Source organism: Branchiostoma lanceolatum, chromosome 3 (assembly GCF_035083965.1).
Source record: "Branchiostoma lanceolatum isolate klBraLanc5 chromosome 3, klBraLanc5.hap2, whole genome shotgun sequence".
NCBI classification, from domain to species: Eukaryota; Metazoa; Chordata; class Leptocardii; order Amphioxiformes; family Branchiostomatidae; genus Branchiostoma; species Branchiostoma lanceolatum.
The window spans coordinates 16253077-16272699 of record NC_089724.1 but is presented as its reverse complement, the minus strand read 5'-3'; the positions used below and the strand labels follow the sequence as shown (position 1 = coordinate 16272699).

General features: G+C 40.5%; 1 protein-coding gene across 8 annotated transcripts in view; it reads left to right on the top strand.

Annotated features, from left to right (window-relative positions):
* Window positions 1-19623, top strand: part of LOC136430616 (prominin-1-A-like) — a 42448-nt gene that overhangs the window by 4607 nt on the left and 18218 nt on the right. For 6 of the 8 annotated variants that reach the window (XR_010754909.1, XR_010754913.1, XR_010754912.1 and 3 more), the window contains exons 1-4: window positions 1631-2714; window positions 16543-16601; window positions 18670-18875; window positions 19334-19454. Coding sequence is in view for 3 of the 8 variants with exons in the window: in XM_066421366.1 (XP_066277463.1) it covers window positions 2456-2714; window positions 16543-16601; window positions 18670-18875; window positions 19334-19454 (645 nt within the window). In the remaining 5 variants the exon portion in view is untranslated. Of the gene's footprint in view, window positions 1-648; window positions 711-1630; window positions 2715-16542; window positions 16602-18669; window positions 18876-19333; window positions 19455-19623 lie in introns of those variants that run through there. The other 2 variants (XR_010754911.1, XR_010754910.1) reach the window with 2 other exon arrangements.

Genomic DNA, 19623 nt, shown 5'->3' with positions numbered 1-19623 from the left:
CACGTGGCTTTAATAGTTCCACTCCAACCAGGTGTAAAAATGGGTACCTGACTTCGGTTTGGGAGGTAATAAGGTATTAGAAGGAGAGGGATGGGCTCTGCCATGCCCAAGATACATGGATTTGGAGAACCCACAGCCTCTGAACCCACAGCTTATGGGACTATTACCTTTTACGCACTGTTTCAGAGGTAAAGTCAGCCCTCTGTATTCATATCTTTCTTGGCCTTGTGCTGGACTTGTTTTACCTAGAGTTGTCCAAGAAACAAGGAAATAGTAAGTTTTTGCTGCCTTTTAGTTTCTGTGTAGAAGCAAGGAGGTAGAAGTTGTAAGTGGAGGAATTTTCCATGCAATCTGGAATCCTTTAAAGTCTGAAGTGATTGATAAAGGCTTTACACTGTTGCCATTCAAGCTGGAATAACAACAGTTAGTCCATATGGTCACCTTATGTTACCTGCCAGTCTGACACAATTCTGAACATTTTTCTTCCGATACAGACAGAGATGTATTATCTGCACATAGATAATAAAGTCTCCAAGTACCCAAGTATTCCCTCCAAGTACTAGATGTATAAAACTTATTTGTAAGGATCCTGTCTTTGCAACACTTAATTCGGTCTCTTTTCTAGCACAACTGTATTTTTTTTTACAGTGTAACAGAGGGGATCAACCTCCACTAACTTACCAGTCTAATCGGTCCGGAACTGTTAAAAAGTATGTACAATCTGCTTGGAGATTTTAGGATTCATTTTCCTTGGTTTTGATGATAATGATTTCCTTTTGTATCGATCACCATCAAAAAATAAAGGCATTGACTTGACTTGAATGTCAGAAACATTATATGTAGAGTCCAAACAAGAGCTTGAATGTAACATTTCGAGGTGTTTGATAAATTCCTATAACATTGTTTAGAGGATATACGATGATTTAGCATTCTACGTGAGGGAGGTTCCACTGTAAATGTTAGTTTACACCAGTTCCATGTCCTGGCCCCTCCTTATGCCATGTCAAAGTGGTACATTCCATCTAGCTGCCGTGAATACCTCTCTGAATATTCTGGACCGTTCCAATGCATAGCTGGGGTTGTGGGTCGAATGAGGGGCAATACATGTTATTTATAACACCCAAGAGCTTTGCATACAGCCGCCGTTTCGTTGCTGATTAACTTTTGTTGGCTGCTGTTCATTTTAAGGGACTTCAGTTGGGAAAAAGGTGGTAAATTCTGCAACATTTTGTGCAATTTTACACCAAGGTTGGACACCTTCACATGGTACCAGTATGCCACTGACTGGCGGTTGCCTCAGGCCAAACACACATTCACAGACATGCATGAATCAGTGTGCAAATTTGAGCTTGCATCACTGTGTGTGTATTCAGACTGCCCTACCCTGGGCCATACTATTTTGCATCTATGAAGGGGTGTACCTATTAACAACAAACTCTAGATCAAGATTTTGACATATTTGTGCTCCCAAAACATAAAGTATCATTTTCATTGTTAAACAAAAAAAAAGAAGTATGAAAAGCAGTCTTATCATTACAATTTTTAAAAGCTTAATTATGAGCAAGCATATTCTAATTTATACTGGTTACCTCATTTGTGTAATGGATGGTCCCTCTATTGACCCCTTATGTACCAACTCCCTTGGGAGATAGACTAGGTCAGTTGACTCCAGTTTGCTGCAGTGATACCCCTTGCACATCAAAACAGGGGAGATCCCATGTAACACCTCGCCAATAATTTATGAACCTCTTGTTTCTTATGGTGCAGGAGCTATGGACAACTGTTAAGAGCTGCCTGTGTTCTACATAAGGAGTGTGCAAACCAGTCCCTCCCACTCAAACATCCAGGGAAATGCCTGGGGGTGTTCTTGGGACAACAGAGGACCAACAGGAGTGATCTAATTCTATAGGAAGCCGAAGGCCGCGCTTAGCCGGTGACTGTGCCCACCTTGAACAGAGGGAGGGAGACAACAAAAGCTTTGACTGACAACACCACAACAACGTCAGTAGCCTTTTCCTCAGGAAGGGGAACCTACGCATGACACATCAGGCTGACTGTTGAGGGAGGAGCTGGTTGGAGTACACAGGTAGGGTGGATCTGGGCTTCAGTACAGGACTTGTTTTGAGACGGAGCCAGCTCCCCGTGCCTTGTTCTGGGAAAGGATTTCCTCTCTTCCAGTTTGTGTTGTGGATATCCTGTCCCAAAGTGTGAACCATACAGAAGCATCACTGCTGAAGAACCGAGGAAATCTGGGACATAATCGTTGTAAAGACTCCTGCTGAGGAGACTGAAGGGTTTGGGAGGGATCCAACGTTACAGGGGAGGTCATTTCACTGGATTCCTGTCGCACAGGCTCTGACACACGTGTTGTGTTCTCACCACTCCAGGGCCTGAACCTATCATCACTTCTGTACCTTTGGATTAAGGAGGAAGGCCGCAGGGACACAATCCAGCAATGTCTGTTAACACAAGAACCTTGTTTAGAAACTTGTGCATCATTACAACCCTCTTACTTGGCCTTGCTGGGGCTCAAACAACCAACAATCCCGGGACTCAACAACAAACAACGCGTGACCCAAGCCTCTTGGATTTTGGGTCTCTTCCTAAAGGAGAGTATGTAACGACCACGGACTACTCAGCTGGAGGGCTGGATGGATACTACAAACTGATGAGTGGTTTTCTAGCGCTCATATCACCACGGGATGTCAAATATGGTAGGTGTTTTCCCTGTAATTTCTCTGTTAGAACAGCAACGATTCACATGACACAATCACACAAGCCAAGAGATAATTTTACATATTTAGTAACTACAACATCTGCAAGCAATTTCCTGGAGGCTGGAGACAAGAATGAGTCATGGTTTATAAAGAGGAAGCTTGGAGGTTTATGAGTTTGCAAAATTTGTATATCGTTGTTGTTTCCAGTTTGGGAGGGGTCTGGGGTGTTGAAACACAGGTGTTGTAAGTGCGTTGTAAAAAACAGATGGCTGTACCATTTTGTTTACTAGCTATAGCAGCATAGTACTTTATAATTATATACCTATGTTTATTATTCTAAGATAGCATTTTCTACAACAGAGCGCAGTTCCAAACTGCACAGCATAATACAAATGACACAAATAATCTGGCAGAAGCCCGAGGGCGTGTTCTTAACCGTCCGCGCCATCTGTGGGGATGGGGATTGATTTTGTGCAACGGCTTGGCAGAATTATTCTCGCGGCAGTTGCGAATCGCTAATCGACGGTGAGGTGGGGCAAAGAAAAGGAGTAAAACCAAGAGTGCCAAAACTGATCAATATTATATATGAGTTATGTGAAATATGAGGTCGGGTCTGTTCTGGATGCCAGTCAGGTAGCGCAGGCGGCTCCTGGGGTCAGACTGCATTTTTTGCATGGTTGCTCGCCTGGACAGGCTGGGTCAATATTCAATAGCCATTCCCCTCATAGTTTCACATTAAAGCAAAGTTCGGGGATAAATTATATAGGGGGGAGGCCTCATCAGACGCACCAGGAAAGGTCATAATGAGACTGCTTCTCCCCAAGCAGATATTTCAGCACAGAGTGAGGTGTCAAACCATCCACAAGCCATCTGTTTAAAGTAAAAATACACTTGAAAGATGAGAGATTCTGTCGATAAGGTATAGACACCTTGTTAAAGTCAAAACTGTCCAAGAAGACCACTCAGGGGACCGATAAGATCTGGTCTATATGAACAGGTGGTCACTCTAGACAAGATTCTTAATATTTGTGTTCATAGGAAAAATTATCTAAGGGATAACCAATGAGTAGACACAATGTCAATGGCCAGGTGGTTCTTACATATATGTAGAGGTGGTCACTAGTACAGGTTTGACTGTGCTTTTTTTTCCATTTATACATTTCACAGACTTATTAATTGCACAGCAAGAAATGCGATTTTTCAATGTGCTCAGGCCCCATTTGTAATATGCACCATGGCAGTTTCCTGCTGATCATATTGATTTGATTCACAGGATTTTAAAGTAACCAATGCATGTTCCTGTAAAGCATGGAGGATGAGAAATGCATAGACTGCAAGAAAGCCATTCATCAAATGTATTTGTCAGTGTTTTAGCATGTGTTCTGGTAACCTGGGTCACAGGTGGTAAAGGCGTATATTTTATGCTGCTATAAATTACAGATGCTATGTATCTACATAATTCAGTTTGTGTTGTGTCGTAGATATGGGGAAAATCTAATTTTCATCGATATTAACTTAAGTCATAATCATATGTTGCTATCTAAGTGTCTTAATCAAAAAGAAAATTGTCTTCTACATTGATGAAAGAAATTGACCATGTAAATTTACACATACTTTTTTATCGTCACTCTGGTCATAATGTCGTCCTAATGAATTTTTGATCTAAAACATTTTCATGTCCTTCCTCAGTTTTTAAGGTTTGAGAAAGAGGAAGGAACTCTTATAAAATTGTCATTTTTCTTTAAAAAGTCTTACATATCTCTGCCCAATCATCACCATAAACATTGTTTTCTTTTCCTTTGTTTTGTTTTGTTTCTAGTCTAACTTCTTAGTCAGATTGATTCGACTTTGAAAGGAGTATTGATTGCTGTGTTTTTTCAACCACAAGTTCAACAAGGCATTCAGAGATGGCAGACTTCACTCCCACTCCTCTTGCAGAACGTACATTACTACAGCACTGCAGGAACACATGCACACACAAACACACAGCCTAAGCCAAAAATAATCCCTCACTCCCTTGGGCTGAAGTTATGATCACAGATGTCTGCTTTAGCAACAAATCTAAACCTCCTTTGTGCCGATATTTGCACAGTTGAAAGGAAACAGTCAGCGAAAATTTGTATCCTCACAAACCTCTCATTCATAGTGACCCCAGAGAATCACCTTGGAAAAGGGCCAGTTCCTGGTTCCTATGGTAGATTATTTCCTGGTCAGTGATTCCCCATCCACAGTTGGTGATGTCATGGTTATTCTTGTGTTCTGTTTGATTCCTCTGGATTTTAATTCTAGTAAGAATGATTGGAGGATATATAATTTAGAGGAGAAGAAGTCTGTTGTTTTGGTTTAGGAGGAATGGGAACATGCTATGGCTTCTCTAAAGCAAGGAAGATCAATGAAAATTATTGTTGCTTTGTTAACTTAAAAGTTACAATCAGAATATGTTACATCTACTAACATAATTCCACCATGGTACTTAATTCCGCCACCTTGAAAAGATATGTCCAAACAGATCTCCAACCGAACATCCCTCAGTATAATGCACTCTTGTATATATAAACTGTACATACCTGGGGTGTGCTGCACTAGAGATCTCTCAAAACCACTGTTTCTCAAAGTGGCAGATTTATTTAACCTGGCAGGTTAATTTAAATGGAGGTTAAATGTAATATCTTTTTTTTATAGTGAGTGAGTGAGTGAAAGTTTTATTTGATAAATGAGAAACAAATATTTTAACATCGCTTTGACAAATGTACGCATGTTTCTGAAACAACGACCCCTAAAACAAACTGTTTATGCCTCACCTATCCTTGTGAAAGCATCCCAAACATTCCTAATGTGACCAGGTGTCTGATTAGCTTCCACCTGAGTCCAAGTCTGATAAAGGGCTGTTACCTGATACCACCCACAGGACAGGACAGGCATAAATCACTGTGTTATTGTTCAGCTCTGGGATGGCCTGGGGTCACCTCACTGTTCAGCCTCATGTTGGTACTAACTAATCTCTATATATCTACAATCTACATGTGTAGCTCGAGGATCAGTACATTGAGAAACTCTTCGTAATTATATATACAGTACTAGTTTGTTTGAAATTGCAACACTCAAGGCGGTATCTCTTATAAAACAGGTGCTGAATTAATTACATGTAAATGCTTCAGGCACAGAAAATACAGATTGCAATTAAGTAAACAAGCCAGAAATGAACGATTGATACGTATATATGACAAACTAAGAACTTCAAATTACTTATTATAATGTAAAACCTTGTTGACAAGAAATGCAAAGATAATAAGTAAGAAAGGAACAACTGATATAAAAACTGCCTCTCGAATTACAGGTAAATGATACTTAAAATCATAAATGTATTTTACCCACATATGGTAAATCGCTTTAGTACATTTGCACAACTACTTTTGGTACATTTACATTGTAGACTTGAGAGAGGACATGCCATTTGTAGGATTTTATAATTTATTCAATTGACGGAGCAATTGTGCACTTGCTGATGAGTCGACGATTTGTACAATCTAATAAACCCTGAAATGATGGTGATTATCCTCCTTGACAGAAATGAAAACAGATTTGGCATAATTCTAGTATGATGAATACAATATCATGGTATTGGTAGCTTATGAATTAGGGCTGTCTCCAGGAACTGTCCTTCCATCCCAGGACAGAAATTTGCTTCTTGGGACGGAAAAAAATTCAACCCTTTCCGTCCCAAAAATATCAATTTCATGAGATAAAACTGATGAAAACGTATTTTTAGAATGACAGATTCAACAATGAAAATTTAAGAATCGGCTCCCAAACAATGAGTGGGATGGAAAAAAAATTAAAGCTTGAGACAGCCCTGTTATGAATGTGCTATTTTTGGAATGACGGCCTCTCACATATTAGTTTCAGGTTATCTTTCAATCAGGGATCCAGAGGTAAATGACCAGTTTCTAGACAATAACATGAAAGTTTGTCATCACATATTTTTCACATTGTCAGTGCCATGCAGGTTACCAGTAACAAGGAGCCTTAAAGATAGAATGCTTGTGATGTGCTCCAAAAGCTGGTGTCACACTATCGATGACCTTTGGCCGAATTTGGCGCTTGAAGGTCAATGAATTTCAAAGTCACCAGAGAGTTGGGCATATCTTTGAATTTCACCTAAAAAATCCACCCTGTCACATTGGATGTGACCGAATCGCGCAGTGATCGACACTGGTCGTGATGCAGCCTAAAATGTCCCCTAGAGCTATTGCAGACTCGTCGGATGAGCTATTGTCCTGCTGTGTGATGCCTTATAACTTGTTGCAGAGGCCTTTCCATGATGCCGAGACGGAAAGATAAATATCAGTGACTCAGACTCAGAGGTAATTTGTGATTACCAAAGGTATCATTAGAATCCTGTGCAAGTTTCCCTTTTTTTCGATACCCCCCCCCCATCAATGTTCAGACTTATAGAGGTCACTGACAATATTGACGTTACCACAAAAATGTATTGAACACCCCTCATTTGTAGTCGTCCACTGCAAAAAAAGGATGTCCAAACATGCCAAAATGCCCGTCTGTCAGGAACACTGCCCCCCCAGACCTACTGACAGTGACCTCGTATGGAGGTATAGTGTTCAGGGTGCAAAATTGGTTTCAAATTCCAGCACAGGGGACTTGTAATTATCCAGCTGTCCATTCGCAAAAGGGTTGTCCAATCGATATATGCGTATTTGGCGTCGGTTGCAACGGACGCCGCCGTCACCGCGGGGAAAGGTGAAATGTATGGTTGTAGAGCGAGGACAACGAGAGTGTTCTCTGGCAATTTGACGCCAGAAGATTACGGGTTTGCCGCTCTTGCAAGGAGAACGCAGACGGATTGGTGTTCAATACATCTTGACAAGAAGATAGGATGATACCGGCTCAGATACTGTGGTCTCCCGCTGGTCGATACGTACCCGTATTCATAGAAAGGAAATAGAAGGGAAAGTGAGAGACGTCTCACATCCAATCTGACACAGAGCTTTTAAGGAGATGAACATAAGTAGCGTAGAGAGTCGCTATTGAATATGGTATTGCCTTTCCCATTAAGTATCCCCATCAGTGCGCAGCTATCTATCAGTGTCAGAATGGAGAGGTAATATAAAGTACAGAGATGTACCAGATAACTAAGTGTGCATCTGGGGTCAGGAGGTCTGGAATTTTCCCCAGTAAGGGATGTGCAGCTTCAAGCTTGCACGTAATAGGTAGCCATTACCTGATTGTAAAATATGGGTTTGTGAGACTGGAATAGACCACTTAAAGTTTTGGGGAGGTCTAAACTTACAATTTGCCAGACACAAGAGAAAATGTTTTGAGACGATGATTCTTCCCCCCTACCCATTCAAAGCACAATTTTTGCTTAAGTGTTTTCAACAAATCATAGTTTGTATAAATTATACATCATATTAAATGACTTCATGTTACAATGGATTAAGGATCTTTCCTGGGATGTAATGAACCTTTGACTTTGAAACTTATTTCTGAGTTCACATAAGCAAAAGAAGAAGAAGAAAAATGAACTGAATTTTTTTGCTATGTTCTGTCACATTAACTGGATGTGATGTGAAGTCAGGAGTGGTACCAGTGTTACAACTTCCAGGTTTTACCGACACCAGCACTCCCAGAAAGATGTACATCAGGCTATCTTGTGACTTACATCTGGGACGACTTTGAACTCAATAAAGCCTACAGGAAATTAGTTTGTGAAAGAAGAAGCTCAGGTTCAATTTGCAGGGAAATGAACATTAAATAGATTTACAAAGTCCATGTGGAAAAGCCACTGCCCTTCATGCTTTGACTGTGACAAATATGTTATCCTGGTGTTCTTTTTTTTTCTGAACCAGTAACAGATATTCCTGAAACCACCCTTTTTTTTCGTGAAAATCTAGAAAGATAGATACAGGAACACTAGTACCTGTTTTCTCTGGCCTACTAGGTTATTATTGGCCATATTGCCAAAAAGAATTGTCACCTCCTAGTGTTTTGTTGGCCATTGTGTGGTTTCATTACATATTTTTCTTTCATTCTCAGTTCTGCATGGAAATGATACTGTATAGTGCATAGCAAATTGTCTCAATATTACCATTGAACTGTAATATCTGCCTGATGTCCTGGGATATCAAAATTTTATCTGTGTGAAAAAACACAAAAACAATATGTAATGAACCATCAACTGGTATTGTGTAACATTCTACATATGAGGATTGTATAAAAACATCCCCCAAAAACATTCCAATAACATTTTTATATAGCTGCATAGTCATCTTTACGAGCTGTAAATTACTTTTAATGACTACATGTCTGATCATAGATGACTATGATAAATGTGTTGGTAATTTTGGCTCCAGACCAAAAGCATCAGATCAATAATAACTTGCACAATAAACCTTGTCTCTTGTTTAATGGACTCAGCTCATAACATATTCCAGTTTAGGACCAGCCTTGGCAGTGTGGTTGACTGGGACTCAGATGTAAACACTGTTTAATGATCATAGTCAAGTTTATCACTAAGCACTGTGTGGGCCCTCACATGCCAGAGTCAGGGTGTGGTGTCTCTTTGAGAATAGTTGGCTGCTTGCTCAAAAGTTTCCGAGCTCAGGAAACTGTTCAGACTGTTGGTAAAGGCCATGGGTGCACATGTCCAAGATTAAGCAAACTGTGAAGACTGTGTGGGTGAGAACCATATGAGGCTTTTCTTGTCGCTGATGCTAGGAAGGTTAAATATATGGTCTACCTCACAATTTATGGTGTGAACCATCTGCCACTGAGAAGCCGTGGCTAAGACTGAGGCCTAAGGTTGTCCTATCGGTACATTCCTGGACCCCTTCCAGCATGTGCATGTATAGCCTGAATTCAATCAAGCCTCCTGTGACCGCTCACCGCCCTGTAACCGTCTCGCAACCGGGGAGGGGAGAGAAACCCCCGTACAGCTGGAGTTTGTGTTATACAGACTAGTGCATGTATAGCCATCAATTCTTTCATTTAGACTCCTTCTGGACATATTTTCACATGATCAAGGCACTAGAATCACATATTTTACCTTTGATGAAACGCATGCAGGTAGGTAACTTGAGCGTACTTCAGAATTTTTTCATGACAACACAACAGAAAGTTTTGGTAATACAGCTGTACATGTATCCCTTTTCTGTTTTACCAATTTCATTAGTTTCAAGATTTGATTACAGTATAGATCTATATTTTGTTAAATGTCATTTTGCTGAAAATGTAAGTTGCAAATCCCTCGTCATATACATGTATATGTAACTGGTATTCGACCTGTTGTAGGCAAAGAATCTGATTTCTGCTGTAGCTACTCTTCTTTTTCCCTTGACCCCTTTCATGACCCAAAGGGATACCTGATACCAGCTACAGACTCTACAATTTTCCACCAGACAACAACCAGATAGTCTTTGAAGGCACACTTCTATTTACAGCATGCCCTTTCTGGTGCTGCCTGTGACATTCAACCTATGGGTGGCCTTTTTAATCACTGGCAAGGAGGACATACATGTAGGGATGACCTTTTTATGCAGGACTCCAAGGACTACATGAAATTCAACCCTGGGTTCTAATGGAAGTCACTTCCAGCAGCCTTCAGACAGACTAATTTGATTTCTTGTGTGACAGACAGTTTTTCACTCAGACACGCTTGTAGGCTGACGGCCTGATGAAATGTCATGATGCATAAAAATTATTTTCTGGTTTGAAATTATGTTAGGTAGGTTAGAACGTACCAACTACCAAGGTAAAAATGTATTTCTTTTGAAGTCGATTTCCCTGTACAAATCATTTACTTAAATCTTCACAGAAAAAAAACACAACTAAAAACTGCCTATGACTTCTCTCAGTCAGTCAGACATATCAAATTTCCCTCGTAAACACGAAATACATGAACGGATCACCCCCCCCAACAAGTGGAACAGCCTTCTAAACCCCCACAGGGGCATCCTTGAGTGTACAAACCCAGCTGGAACTAAGCTTGAGTGGGGGTAATGTTACCTGATGGATGTTTAGCACTGACAGCTTCACTGCAAGTGTTTGTTTACCTGGGGATTAATGGTGGGAGAGGTGAATCAACACTTTAGGGGTAGAGGTCAAAATAGTTTGCTGACCAAATATACATGATAAGAGTAAAGGTTATTCTATTCCAAACCTTCAGGGGGACCAAAAAAATTCTCTACCCCTCATTACTAAATACGATATAAACACTTTATGTCATTAATATCAAGTCTATCTAACAAATTTAAAGTTAGCAATACTGCAAATTACTCAGGCTTTTGTGCCAAACACAATTTGCACACAAGAACTACATGTTAACTCTGTATGAGGGGCAGCTCAGGACTTCCTACTAGTTTTGTGCTATGCAAAAAAAGATGACATTTGAAGGTCAAACAAGTGGTGACCTTGAGGACACCAGGTGTGTGGGAGGGGGTAAGAACGAAGGGTGACTCATGGTCACTCAGGCTTGACACACTCCCTGTCACTGCAGGAGACATGGCTGAATCTTTGGGAAACAATTTTGTAGGTTACCAGATGACTCCACCCACTGTCAACCCACACAGCTCTGTGGAATATTTGTACATGATAGAGATAAAATAGTTGATCTGTTAAAGTTGGATGATATTTTTTTCAATGACATTCGGGGAGCAATATTTGTAGAGATCATTGTCTGTTGTCTTCTTCCTTGTCCTAGATACAACTGTCTATATTGTGCCACAGGTAAGAACAAAATATTGAAATGTTACCACACTTATCTGTCTTATGTTTACAAAAAACAATACAATTTAGAATAAAATCTTGTTGACAGTATTCCATGTGTGCATAATATGCATTTATATTCAGCACCCTATGTAAAGCTGTATACATTTTGTGCTAGCTAATGAAGACTTGAACTTTAAGTAACACTTGTTAATCTGGTCAAGGACATTATATATTGATCTGGTTTACCATAATTGAAGCCCAGTGACCCAGCAGAATGCTTTAGCAAGAAATTATCAGTGAGTGAGTGAGTCAAATGGAGAATTTTCTTACAAGATGGAAGGAATGAATGAATGAATGAATGAATGGGAAATACATAAAACTTGAAGATGTAACTCAGGGAATGTTCAGTTCATCATTATCAAGTGAAATACGCCTGCAGGTCGAAAGGGAATATAAAAGTAAAAGGACATCACTTGTCCAGACTCCCAAGACAGGGTTGAATTCAAGGCTGTCTCTGTTTGCCTAGTGGTAACTGATGACCTTTACCAAGTGCTGTAGATTGAATGTTAAAAATTTTGAGAAGGTCATACAGTCCCCTTTACTGAAAGATAGTCTGTATACCTTAATAAAAGCCAAAAGCCACAATTATGTATGATAGGTATGCAGTCCTATGGTTCACAATATTCTAGCGTACTCATTGAGAGTAAGATGATGTTCGAACTTAAGATAGAAAGAAATTTTCAAGGGAATAGTGGGACAGAAGGTGCTCTGTCCTTATTTCCATTTTGTATACATGTACATGTATGTTGATGGTCTAAAACGGTATTACTTACAATAAGACCCCAGCCCAAGCCATTTCAGGATATTTCTGTCCATTTTCACTGTTCATGTACATGTATCTTGAATTAGATAAGCATGTCCTTACGTGCCCTAACCAACATGTACATTGCAATTAGGTAGTTACCCTAAAGATGACAAAATGCGTCAAATTATGATCATTTATGAGATAAGCAGAATGGAGAACGACGCTCTTCCATTTCCATCTCCGCTCCTGCAATCATAAGCGCCACGGCGCCTAGTCAAACCCCCACGGCAGTTTGTAATATTCATGAGATTTCAATCGTGGTAACCTTTCCACAAACAAGGTTGTCGGCTTCACATGAGAGTTGTTTTCCTCACATTTTCTTCTGATCTAAGGTAACGTTGACTCGCCCTGACAGGCCATGAAAAATTAAGAATGTTCTTGTGTTCAAATGGTTCATTTACCAGGTCGTAACACAACTGGATGAACAGATATCTGCCCTGACCCGCAGGTTATACACACCGCAACAGCTGTGTTGATATTGTATATTTAGCAAAATACATTGATGTATTAGAAGATTATTGTTGGGCTGGTTGAAGGTTATAGTTATTGTATATTATCTCTAGATCTGAGACGTAATTGTTTTGGCTCATTGTCATCATACAAATTTAGAAATTCTTATCATATTTCTAACATGATTTCTAAATGATGATTATTACATGTAAAATTTGGCCACATATAATTCAAACATAGAATATCGAGATAGTTTTAAGGGTACACTTAGTATAAAATATGGGTATCACACTATTTATAGTTATAGAACTCACTTGCAAAAAGGCTGATTAGCATACCATACTCTTGCTCTAAATAAAACAGAATTCTTGGAATTCAAGGAAGACCATATATTTACTCTGACTATTAATTGGCCATAAAACTAGTTTTGTGCCTACCAATGGCTGCCAGGTAATTTTGCTGGCCTTGAGAACCTGCCATATTGGCAGGTAGGACTAAAATGAATTAGCCAATGTGGGGGGTTAATGCAGGTCATGGTAACATGGTCCATGGATATTACACCTTTCTTATGGTGTCAGGTAAGGCCCCTATCACGTACGGCAGGATTACCACAGCAAATTGAAGACATTCTGGGGACAATTGAGCATCCTTCTGATGCAAGTGGCTCGAAATTCATATATTGGAATAGATGCACTGGTACACCTAACCTATATATCTATATATATACATTTGTAGGTGTGCAGAAATATTTTGGGTGCACAGCATAAGATAAAATACAATGTCAGCAGAACCTAATTGCAAACCCCTCTGCCTCTCTTCAGAGTTCAAATCTGAAATTTTAAGGCTTACCTCCTGAGAGTCAAAGGTTTTGCAATTTTTTATAATAGGCTGTATACTTGTATGCAATAGTGTACGGGTCTCTAGATTTCTACTCAGAATTGAGAAATTAGGATGCTGCCATGTGCTGGTATGGAGCTGACAAGATTATCGACGTGTGTTGGATTGTTGCTGCAAAAGTTAATCCAAGGGATTGTGGAGCTCCATTAGACTGATGGAAAAGGATTAAACCCCTCAAGATTGTTCAGCTTTATTATAGATTAGAGCAGAAGTACCCAGAAAAATGATTTAGTCTTCAGGGACCTTTTACTTTTAGAAATAGACTTTTATACATGTACAGTAGTTACAACACACACCTTGCCATTTACTAACTTGAAGGTTATCGTGATGAATGAGTATAGTGATGTATATATATTTATATAGGATCAAACGAAGGTCATGTTATACATCTAGCATTAGAGGTGCGAACTTTAAGAAATACTTAAATTGCTCTGGTGTCTGTAAAAAGCACACACCTCCATAAAAACGTGCAAAACGCTGCAAAATACGCTCAAAACAAGGCCAACTGCTACATCTGCTTGGAGATGAGAAAATGGCACAATTGAAGCCAGATTGCATTTACCATCATCAATTTGGCCTCAACACTGTTTTTACTGCACATCCTCCCAAAAATGTGCAGCCAACATGTTGGCAGACTGGTATGCGAACCCACCTTAATGAATGGTGATGTTTCTTCACAAACTAATGGACTCCTGCTAGAGGCAAAGTGTTAGGACACCATTTGTGCCCATTACTGCAAATGGCTTGAGCAACTAACATAGTGGTAATAAGATGCCCATTTATTGGATGGAATGGCTGGATGCCACCTTGCCCTTTCAAGGTTGCTTCCAAGGGGAAAATGAGAATTTGTTGTTGCCCTGATTTTGCTTGAATTTAGATTTAGACTGTTATCAAGCTTTTGAACAAGGCATTGCTTGAAATATTGCATACACTTCAAAGAGTAAATGTGCAGTTTATCATCAAGATTGCTTATGATATATTATCCAGATGTTTTTGTGGAAATGTCTAATATAACTATGAGGCTTTGGCTGAAATACAAATGCTATATTGAAGCTTAACTCACCTGCACCTACTTGTGTGCAATTCTACCTTAATCTGAAATATAACTTCTTCTCATATTCATATTCATAAAAAGTTTTTGAAGTAAATCTGTAAATCTCTCTTACTGTTTGTATGATATTCATACATGTACATGTATATCTATATTTCTATTCTTGAAATTTCAATGTTCTCTGAGTCATCTGGTGTAGCCACCCAAAGCCCATAAAATACGGATAAAACTGCTGGGCTATTGATTTTATCATTCGCGACGGTCGCGCAGAGGAAAATCTAAATTTCCCAGTCAGAGAGCAGGCTCCATAGCCCATAAAGCTGAAAAAAATCCTGCCGCGAATTTCATATCCGTGACCCGCTCGATGATAATTCTTTGTGGATGGATCAATATCGACGTCCTTGGTCCAACCATTACCATAAAAAGGTCCCCAGACGGTATAACATTGTCAGCAGCCATTTGTTTTTCTCCGTCTTTTGGGAAACCATTTTAAAAGCTTTCTTTGATGTGAAGTTGAAACGCTGTCCCTGTGTTTGATCAAGCTAGGTGCAACAATATAGTAGTTCTCCCATTGGCTTCATGAAGCCGACCCTTGGAGACTATGAAAGGGTCTTGGTTTTACGATCGATGTAGTTAATTTTCGTAGCCAAAGGGACGTCGGACCAGAGGTTGCTGAAATGCAATCACCCGCTAGCATAGAAAATTAGGCAGTAAAAAAAACAGTATTTCAGTCCGAAGATTGGAACATATCAAAGCCCATCTACCGCTATATATGTTGTAAATAGTGATTCACAAACTTATATTAAACTTACTTCAGCTATTTCGGAGGTTGAAGAAGAGATGATGACTCATTACTTACAGCAAGTCAAAATCATAACTTGATATTTTCACTGTTGTCGGGGCATTTGTCACGCCACCCCGTCAAATGGAAATTGCACCGTCAACACGTTTTGCTGTTGATGTATTTCGGTGTCACATTCAAGGTCTTCCGGAAAGCGCAATGTTGCGAAATGAGGTAAAGAGTGCAGGTGATTTATCCCGATATTGCTACCTGTGAAATAGAATTGGATTGGAAACTTTGATGGAGGCAGGAATGATGCATAGCACTGACATTCTCTCGACAGGTAGCATGTATTAGCGCCTAGATCCTTGTGGATAAGGGACAGCTCATATGTGAGGAAGACAATTCAAGGGACAGCTCAAATGTGATGTAGGGGAGGGAGGCAATAACTGAATAGATAGTACTGCATGTCCAACTAAACAATTGAGGAAATGGTAAAATACACATGAAATACATGTACATGTCGTGCAGGCAGCATCTTTACGAAATACTGTATACATGTAGTAGGTTCTGATGTGTAAACTCCATTAACATTGATCCGCTGGGTTACATAGATCTGCCACTTTGAAAAACAGTGGGTTCAAGAGAACTTTAAAGCAGCACCCCCAAGGTATGCACAGTTTAGGTATACAGGAGTGCATCATACTGGGGGACGTTGGGTTGGAGATCTGTTTGGACATATCTTTTCAGGGTGGCGGAATTATGTACCCTGGTGGAATTATGTTAGTAGATGTTAAACACCAAAACCTAAAATTTCATCATAACAAATGATGAGCTTATTCACTTCGGCACAAATACCTGTCCAGATCCAAGCACTGGTGCATGATGGATGCATATCAGTTAAAACAATAGGATCTATTAATAGTATGAATCTGGTATATAATGATTGTGTGTAGAAAGTAGGTGCCACTGACTATAACCTACAATGTATGTGACCTACATAGAATATGTGTACTGAGTACTACATTAATCATTTTCTTGAATTTCTTCTGTTCAGAATGGATCGAGCTGGCAATGCAAGGCAGAACGCAGGAGATCTACAAGGAACCAACCAAGGTAAGCTGACGGTCGCACAAATTTCCTTCCAACAGAAAACTAGTGCTATTAAAGGATTGAATCAGTAACACTTTTACAATATATGATGATGTAGCAGTCCATGCCTGCATTGGCATCGTTGAATACGTATAAATTATTTGTGAAGTTTTGTAACAGTCACTTTCCAATTCTACTACATGTATTTCCAAATTCTATTATGTTCATTCTTTGTACTGAAATTAATGTTAGATGCCAGTTAACAAGCAAAATCTACATCTATTCAGAACTTAATATACTCGGAAAATATATACGTACAAATGATTATTTACGTAACAATAAAACGCATGATAAATGCCTTGATTTCCTTGTGATTTTCACAATATTTGATATCTACTAAGCTTCATAGTGGAAGGCCAGTGCAATGCCCATGTACAGTGATCGACTTGCATTCAGTCTGTCCTGAGTCCGAATCATCTACCAAAGACTATATGATGAATGGTTTATTTATTGCACACACAATACAATCAAACCGTGACAGTCAACAGACTGAATTGCAGTCTGACTTTACAAGACGTACGAGTCATTAATTCGTAAAATATAAATGCATATTAAAAACAATGGAAGTTAAACGAGCGGCGTAGAGCTAAAGGCTGAGAATCAGCGTTATTTCGTTTGAGACAGAATGACATGTAGTAAAGCCATATAAACAGATGGTAAAGTCAGGTATTGTTCATCAGACGGGTCATCTGAGGTATGGCGCTGTTTCTATAACGGTCAGTTCTACAGCGTTGAAGGTGCAGTTTGTTCGACGAACGCGTGCATCGGCTGCTGATTGACTGTCTTACGGGTGGCAGGAAGTGGCGGTACAGTTCAGATGATAGCAGAGAGGTGGCAAAGTTCAGAGTAAGGTTACTACGACGTGTGTGGAGAGTAGGTAGATGCAGGATGGTACAGGCATCGGTGTAGCCGGAGTAGTCTGACCCCAGGATTATCCTGACGGCTCTTCTCTGAATTTTCTCAATCTTCTGACTCAGTGCACTTGTGAGGCCAGAGTGCCAGACTGGGGCGGCATATTCCGTGACGGGACGTACATAACACACATACACTGAGACAAGGTCCTCTTTGGGAACGTGAAAGTATTTCAGTCTCCGAAGTAGGTACAGCCGCTGGCTGGCACTGTTACAAATGTGGTCTACATGTGCATTCCACTTCAGGTCGGCCTGCAGGAGAACCCCCAGAATTCTCATCACCTGCACCTGTTTCAGTTCGATGTTGTTGAGGTAGAGGGGGGGAGGGATTGATGCGACCTTGCTGAACTGGATGTGCATGACCTTGCATTTACCGGGATGTAGGACCATTTGCTGATCGTGGGACCATTTGTCGAGGTCCGTTAAGTCACGCTGCAAGTTTGACGTAGCCGTGGGCGGATTACGTATGTCCAACAGATTTAAGTCATCGACAAATTTCCATCTCTTTGAAGAAGCATGGTAAGCCGCACTGTTGATGTATGCGATAAAAATAAGCGGCCCGAGAATGGTTCCCTGTGGGAGGCCGCAGGTCACCGTAGCACTGGTGGAAAGCACTCCGTGATATCGCACGACTTGTGATCTGTTTGTGAGGAATGCAGCGGTCCACTTCACAAGAGACGACCGGAGGCCTAACTCGATCAAACGGCACATGGCTGTAGTATGGCTGACCCGATCGAATGCCTTGCTGAAGTCTGTAGATACAAGGGAGCAAAGGGTGCCTGGCTGGTCGGTAGCCTTGAAAAGTTCGTCGGTTAGGTTCAGAAGGCAGTGGGTGGTGGACCTTCCTCTAAGACAGCCGTATTGCTGTGGGTCTACTTGAGGTGAAATATCTGACACGGCCCATTCGGCGACGAAACTATAAGAATGCTTTCTCTGCCTAGCACATTTGGGAAAGAGTATGGTCGCTGAACACACAACGACTAGCCCCCTGCTGAAGTGATCACACAAACTCGTGTGGCCCAAGGGCTAATGAAATGGACATGGGCACTGCCCTATGCACCATCTGATGCAGAAAGTACTTTAAGCTTCATGGTGGGTATGTTTCCCTGTCTTCCCCCCAGATTGTGCTGTACAGCCTGGGCTGGGCCATCTGTGCGGCCATCGGGATCCTGTTCATCGTGATCATGCCCATCGTGGGGCTGTGCTTCTGCTGCTGCCGCTGCTGCGGGAACTGCGGAGGGAAGATGCAGCAGACGGTGCGAGACAACATGGTCTGCAAGAGGAGGGTCTTCGAGGTCTTCCTCTTCGTGGTCACCATATTGATTGCGTGAGTTTTACTTTCTACTTGTTCCAGTTCCTGTTACCTCCATTAACATTTTTCCACCAGGTTGCATAAACCCGCCACTTTGAAAAAACAGTGTGTTTGAGAGATCTCTAATGCAGCACCTCCAGGTGTGAACAGTTTAGATATACAGGAGTGCATTATACTGGGAGATGTTGCATTGGAGATCTCTTTAGATGCATTTTTGAAGGTGATGGATATATGTGACCTGGCAGAATAATTTTGATAGTCGTTAATTCAACGGAAAATTATTTTCAGTTATATACATGTATATACATTGTATGTATGTATCAGTTAGGTCGCAAATACTAAACATGTAATCCCTGTAGAAGTCTGCAGAGCTTGTTAACCTTCAGTAGTATCATACCCATGTTTGTCACCACAGCCACTGATCACTGATGTACCTGAATAAAGGTGTTGACATGTCCTATCTCTTCCCACAGGGTTGGTATGGTGTTTGCATTCCTGTGCAACGATGCCCTGACTACATCTGTGACCCAGGCCAACACTACCGTCTCGGGCACCTTCCAGAATGTCCGGCGGTACTTCAACAATACCAAAACCGTAGGTGTTTTCTTTCATCATTCTCATAAAAATGACATGAAAGAGAGGTTTTATAAGTCATGTCATCCAATAATTATAGGACTGTATATGAAGCTTTTGAAAAAAATTTGTTTTAAAATTTCCCTCAAAGAATGGGTTTAATTGCTTAGTTGGACCTGTAGTTCTGTTT